This window comes from Lepisosteus oculatus, chromosome 28 (genome assembly GCF_040954835.1).
Source record: "Lepisosteus oculatus isolate fLepOcu1 chromosome 28, fLepOcu1.hap2, whole genome shotgun sequence".
Taxonomy (NCBI): domain Eukaryota; kingdom Metazoa; phylum Chordata; class Actinopteri; order Semionotiformes; family Lepisosteidae; genus Lepisosteus; species Lepisosteus oculatus.
In genome coordinates, this window is record NC_090723.1 from 2,137,443 (window position 1) to 2,144,009 (window position 6,567).

General features: G+C 42.3%; 1 protein-coding gene across 4 annotated transcripts in view; it reads right to left on the reverse strand.

Annotated features, from left to right (window-relative positions):
- Nucleotides 1-4,969, reverse strand: part of fmnl1b (formin-like 1b) — a 52,504-nt gene extending 47,535 nt beyond the window's left edge. For 3 of the 4 annotated variants that reach the window (XM_015362091.2, XM_015362088.2, XM_069185648.1), the window contains exon 1: nucleotides 4,122-4,968. In XM_015362091.2, the coding sequence (XP_015217577.2) occupies nucleotides 4,122-4,283 (162 nt within the window). In that variant the 5' untranslated portion in view covers nucleotides 4,284-4,968. Of the gene's footprint in view, nucleotides 1-4,121 lie in introns of all 4 variants that reach the window. The other variant, XM_069185649.1, reaches the window with a different exon arrangement.
- Between the last annotated feature and the right edge of the window lie 1,598 nt (nucleotides 4,970-6,567).

Here is a 6,567-nt window from a genome sequence, read left to right on the forward strand (position 1 = left end):
GGAGGGATCACCAGAAAATAAGTTAAGGAAACTATTTTTTTTTTTACATCTAGTACTGTACATTTGTGAATGACTGTTTCATTCGTAGAGTAAAACACCAGTAAATCTGCAACTGCACAGCTAAGCCTGCATACAAATCCATTCTAGTTTTCTTTTTCTTTGAAAGCAGTTATTTTCGGGAACAGACTGCATTTCATTGCAAATGTATACTGCGAAGTAAGAAGGTCTTAGGTCTTCAATCAGCAGAACAGCTGATGAAAAAAGGTCACAGATGGAAACTAAGAGGAACTGAATTTAAAACTGGATATCAGAAAGTACCTTTAAACAAAAGATTGTGGAGGTCTGGAAAACAATACAGCCATCCTGTTGAAGCTGATTGTCTAGGATAGTTTAGGACAGTGATCAATAAGGTGCTAATACAGTATGAACAGGGTATGCCCTTAAGCTTGTATGTTCCAAATTAAGAGAAACACAATTAATAAAAGATATTCTAATTAAGATTAACACAGTATCACATTTGTACAGATCCCAGAACTTAAATCACAGTATTAGGTGAGTTTACCTGGAAAGACCAATCTAAAAATGTAAATGCTTAAGACAAAAAACTTACGTTTTAAAAACTAGGAACGAAGGACATGCCAGGGGGTTCAGTGAGATAACCATCTGGATGAAATTAGTCTGTTTTGAATTTGTACTGCTTTTTCATGCAAATCAAATCAGAGTGCGCTTTCTTTTACAGATCCTGTTTTTTTGTAGTGCAGGTGTCATTTTGGCTGTGAAAGCTTTAGATACTGCCCCTACCCCCCTACAGCTGGGTGTCCTGCTGTATGTCTGCACGTCTCAGAGAAAAGTCATAGCAGTTCCAATACATCTTATAAAAAAAACTCTAACAAAAGTAGCACAGCCAATTTCACACTTGACCTCATCTCAATTGAATACGTTTATGTGAAGACTGACAGAGAAAGGGAAAGCTGGTAATCATCTATCTATCCATTTTGTAAAATGCTTTATCCAGTACTGGGTCACAGGGGAGCTGGAGCCAAAATTAAACCCGCAGCAGGCATAACTCAGGGTACACAAATACTACACACACTCACACCAGGGCCAATTAACCTACCAGTATGTCTTTGGACAGTGGAAGGAAGCTGGAGAATCCAGAGGAAACTCATGTGAACATGGGGAGACCATGCAAACTCCACACATATAGCACCCCAGGGCCCCAGTGCTGGCAGGCAGAAATGCTAACCACTGCGCCCCACCAGGTGTTAATTATCATTAATTAGAATATCTTAATTATTGGTCTCTTAATATGGAACTTCTAATTTTTTCAGCCATTTTCTGGACCTGGTTAGAGTCCTCTGTTCAGCTCAAATTCTCGAATGACACTGCAGGGTGTGAGTGAGAGGTGGGGGAGCGGCAGAGGATCAGTAAAGTAAAAGGACCGATGTCCTTGTCTCTGAGCACTGCGGCACCAACTGGTGCGCCTCCCCCCACAGGCTGGTTAACACACCTGTTGGCAGACAGCTGCTGCCCTCGCCCTGCCACTCACACTACCGCTACGCAGGAAAGCCCCAGGGATTCAAGACCTTTTAAGAGCCCCCCTCCTCCTCGTGGGGCAGCAATGAAAAAGGCAAATAAATTGTTGGGATATTTAAAAAAAGGAATGTTAGAATCCTAAAACACACCAGTAAGGCCTTATCTGAAATATCGTGTGCGATTTTGATCACTGCATACAGTAAATAGTCCAGGGAGAAGTAAGCAGATCCCCTTAACCCCAGGAGTGCATGTCCTACACTGAAAAATCCAAAACTCTGTAGTCTTGAACAGTGAAGATCACAAAGTCAATCCAAAGGACGTCTTGAGAATCCACAGAGAACCGTGAATCAGAAGACTAGTGGAACAGAGGGTACATTGTAAATGATGGGATTGCTGCTTGGGTGAATGTTAGGAAACAAGGGGAGGAAATTAGTGAAATTAGCAAAGCTCAGAGCTCAGAGACCCATCGATGAAGCAGCACCAAAGAGGAAAGCAGAAGATATACACTGACACAGACAGCTTTGATTGGCTAAATGATAAACACAGACAAGATGGCAGTTACAAAGAAGCTTCATAAGAAGAAGAGGCATGTTGCAACATTTTGAATGACTCCAGCTGAGGCATTACAGAGGCCTCTAGAAAAAGTGATGATTCCCCTTTTCAGCATAAATGAGGAATCTGCTGCTGTTGCTGTGCTCTGGCCCCTCCCTCTCACAGCAGTCAATGAGGAACTATTCCGAAAGTTTACAATATACCCACTGATGTGTTTCAAATTGCAACGGCTGTTGCCAAAGATAGTAATTAGATTAGCTCATTGTTAATGTGAGTGGGGTTTTTTAATCTTGAACAGATTTAACAGAAGGAGCACCAGAAGTCATGCTTAAAGAGTGATGAAGAAATAGTAGAAGGACACAGCATAACCGCAACAAAAACAGTGTCCGAGTGACAGAATCATTATCACAATATTGTATGGTTGTATTAAAGCACCCGGTAGCATTATGTTAGCTGAACGGTATACTGGGTTTAATATTTCTCAATCCAATAGTTTCCAAATTGTTTTACAAAATGGGCCTACCTTCTCTGATCACATGAGAGATATCTGTGCAATACATTTCTGGTTTTAGCATAGAAATCCCAGATTGTGAAGGGAACCTATTTCATATTTGCAGTGTAATGCAATAATAAAGAATGCAATTTAGAAAAGCAGCAAAGGTGATGAGTCAAAGCAGCTATCAACTAGTAAAAAGCTTTCTGATTAGCAGGTAAAGGTCAAAACTAAAATTAAAACCGGCAAAGATTAAATCCTGGAGGTTGAGATAAGTCAGAGAATGACTAACCCAACACCTCTTTTCTGCTGTATGAAGTCAGAATACATCACTGTTCTCCTCTGTTACTGCTCATGCTGCCTGAAAGGTTGGTTTTTAACCTTTTCCAAGCTGACAGAAAATTCTAACGTACAGTATATAGAAGACGTCATATCAGTGAGCTACAGAGGAACCTTTCTCTGTTATTTTGATGTCTGTCTCAAATCTAACCTCTGTTGCCCAATATGCCCAATAAGAATGAAAATCTCTCAGGTGCACAAAACCCCAAAATTATCTTGACCTTTACCCCATTTTTTAAGTTTTTATTTTACAAAAAAAACCCAATAAAAACAACAAGGGCAATATGTCCGTTGCAAATCTCCATTGTTGACTGCAGGAACCAATTTCTGAAACTGAAACCAGTTCTTGGAGTTGAACTGTGCATCCCGGAAAAAACACAAACCATAAAACCCCTGCTTTAAATAAACTCTCTTATTTCCATGCAGGCGTTTAACTGCATACAGTACAGTTTAACTAGAAAAGTTTCAAGCACATCAGTGGTACCCAGCATTTCACACTCTCTTCTAGAAGTTGACAAAAGTTGAAGAAAAGGGTTAAAATGTTTTCAATTTGATGTGTGGCACTGAAGAAGGTGGAAACATTTTTCACATGTTTTCACAAGATACTTGGGTTTTTTTAATGACTGTAAGCCGGATAAACCCTGGACTTTTGCACATCTTCTCATGAATAATACTTTTGCACGTCATTCTGGGATTTCTGTGACACATTATAACTTTGCCACCACTCCTCACCACGAATCGGTCCAAATTCTGATTCTTCACCAACTTTAGTGTTCTTCAACACCCTTGTGGGGATGACTTTCTGTGCCCCCAAAAATGTGTTATCCTGACTCTCTGAAACTAAACGTTTTAATTATGCAAGTCTAGCAGGTGAAGAAAGAGATGAACATTGGGGAAAGTGCAGTAAATTTTGTACTGAGGTGGAAAGCTTTGAAAGGACTTACCGACTGTGACCATGCAATAACTTGAATGCATTTTGATAGCCTTGTAAAGTGATACTATGTGATCTGTACTATCATGAGTATTATTACTATTATCATGCTAAAGTCTGGTAATAGTGTAATTTTCAAGGCTTATTTTTGTTTAGAGCCAAAAGTTGGCCCCGGTTTGGACCATTACCAGAAAAATCACTCTTGTTTTTCCTGCAAACATGGAAACGCAACCCCCCGTGTGAGTCTCATCTCGAGGTGCCAGCACTCACCAGAACCACATTAAAGCGCTCCTCCAGCTCTTCCTCAGCTGGCATGGGAAGCTTGGGCTGTGGCGGCTGCTTCTGTGTGGGAGCAGAAGCAGGGGCGGACAAGGAGCTCTTCACCTCCCTGCCCTGCAGAGGCAGGTCCATTCCCCCGGCTGCGTTGCCCATTGCAAGTCTCTTCAGGCCTCCAAACTCCAGCGTTCACGAACCGACAAGGTGGTCCTCTTTAGTTTGAAACAGGAAAGTGGCCTCAAAGTTGGAAAACACCATAACAAGCAAAGGAAGGAAAACAAGAGCACCCCAAAGGGTTAGATCCACAGGCTTCAACGTGGCTTCAGAGAAATTCGGACTCTACATGACCACCAGGTTTGATGCCTCACAAATCCCTTGACGTTTCGTGTACTGGCCCTCTCCTGAGGAACATCTTGTGCGCCGTCCTCGATCACTCACTCTTCTTGGGGTCACCCGCGCCAAAAAGAAAAGCACAACTACAACAGGCTCTGGCTTTCAAAAGTCAGTTGCTGCCACCTCAGTGAGGGAAGGAAGTCAGTCTGTTCAGTGAGGAGTTTCACAGCAGTACCAAAAGAAACCACAGACACAAACAGAGCTTCCTGTATATATGACAGACTCAGATGCACAGAGCAAAGCTCGTCTCTGCTGAGCCCCAGCTCATGCACAGCCAGAGACCTGCATGGGGACTGGGCACTCTGGCTGTCACAGATCCACACACAGCACAGGAGGCAAGCCGGGATGTAGAAGCCATGCCGAACGGGAAGAGACTGGAAAAGGAGGTGGAGAGATAAAGCAGGGATGCACAGCCACCTACTTGAAATAGGAACTGTGTGGTGTGTGCAAATAGCAGCAGCCGCACACTGCAGCTCTCCTAGGGACACTAGGGCTCTAGGTGAGCAGGTGGCTGCTAGGTCCTAGTGCCTGATTCTCTCCCTCCCCAGGACACTTCAATACGTCTCCTTTTGGGCTGTAAAAACTGGAAATGGGAAAGCTGTTTTTTTTACCGGTATTATTTTAACAAAAGAATGCAAGGGCAACTTTGCCAGACTGAAGGAAGAACAAAGTAGTGACTGACATCCCCACTGGGACATCGTTGTGTCACATTTAAATTTACCTGCTCTGCAGCACAGTATTGAAACTTGCAGTTCTGTGAGGAAGCTTGCACAGAATCTGGAATAGCAGTTTGATTTATTTCAGGGTGCAAGCTTTTCTACGGATGACACTGTCCTTTTACATTTGAGCTAATTTTACCTTTGTGAACTCTTTATGCAAATTTACTCAAAACAGTAACAAGCTGGAGATTTCAGGCCCCTGGTGTCACTATAGATGAGTATGTAGCCTAAAAAAAACATCCTTATCGGTTTCCTCATCTCACAAGAGATTTACATGGCAACTCAGTGAAATAAGTAGAAGAAAAACCCCGATTCAGATGATAAAATATGCAATAATGGGGATCACAAATAAAGGCGATCATTGTCCACTATAGGGGCACATTTAATGCTTAGGGGTCTCCACCTGGAAATTGTGCTGTGCATAACAGGCCCTCAACAACTGTTAGTAGAGAAATACTGTAATGATATTATATTGTAAACCACGAACGTCACATGCAAATATTATTGAAAAAGGTACTTTCACACACAATCTGAACAGCAGTTAATTTTCCACAGCCTCTGACATTTTGAATGTTGAGAATCTGTATTCTAAGGACTAAACATGACATAACTTCACTAATTGGCATGGGCTACTGGGCTGCTGCTCATGAATCTGAAAGGAAAACAATATATTAAATAAGAATATAAATACTGTAAATATCCCAAAACTAAAGGATATTTATTTAACACTTCTCAGGTTCTCTTAAGATGTTGACTTCTCTTTCCAGAGGTTTTCTTGGTGGATATCATGAGAAAATCTTTTAGTGCATTCAGTACGTACATTGTCACCTGCACACAGAATGACAACACTAGGGAACCTCTAAAGAGAATCCAGCCAGAAGCTTCAAGCTAGATATCCTGCCACTGGGTTTTCTGACTTTTGTGTCACCTACAGTACATGCACTACTCTTTAACTCCATCCAGGGTTTAAATAACTGGTAAAAAAATAACATTTGTGTCTGAGCTGGAAAAGGTTATACAGCTTCAGAAACCAACCATCTATGTGCCTTCCAACCTATTCTGCTAAGTTAGGTTTGTGGGGGAGTCTCTCAGCACTCAACAGGCACAAGGCAGGGTACTCCCATTGCAGGGCACACACAGACACTCGCACCAGGGCCAGCTGTCCCAAAAGCCAGTTAACCTGCCAGTATGTTTTTGGACTGTGGGAGCAAACCAGAGGACCCAGACGAAACCCACACGAACATGGGGAGAACATTACTCAGATAGCACCCCAGGTCTGGGTTTAAACTCAAGGCTCCAGTGCTGTGAGGCAGCAAGACTGACCACTG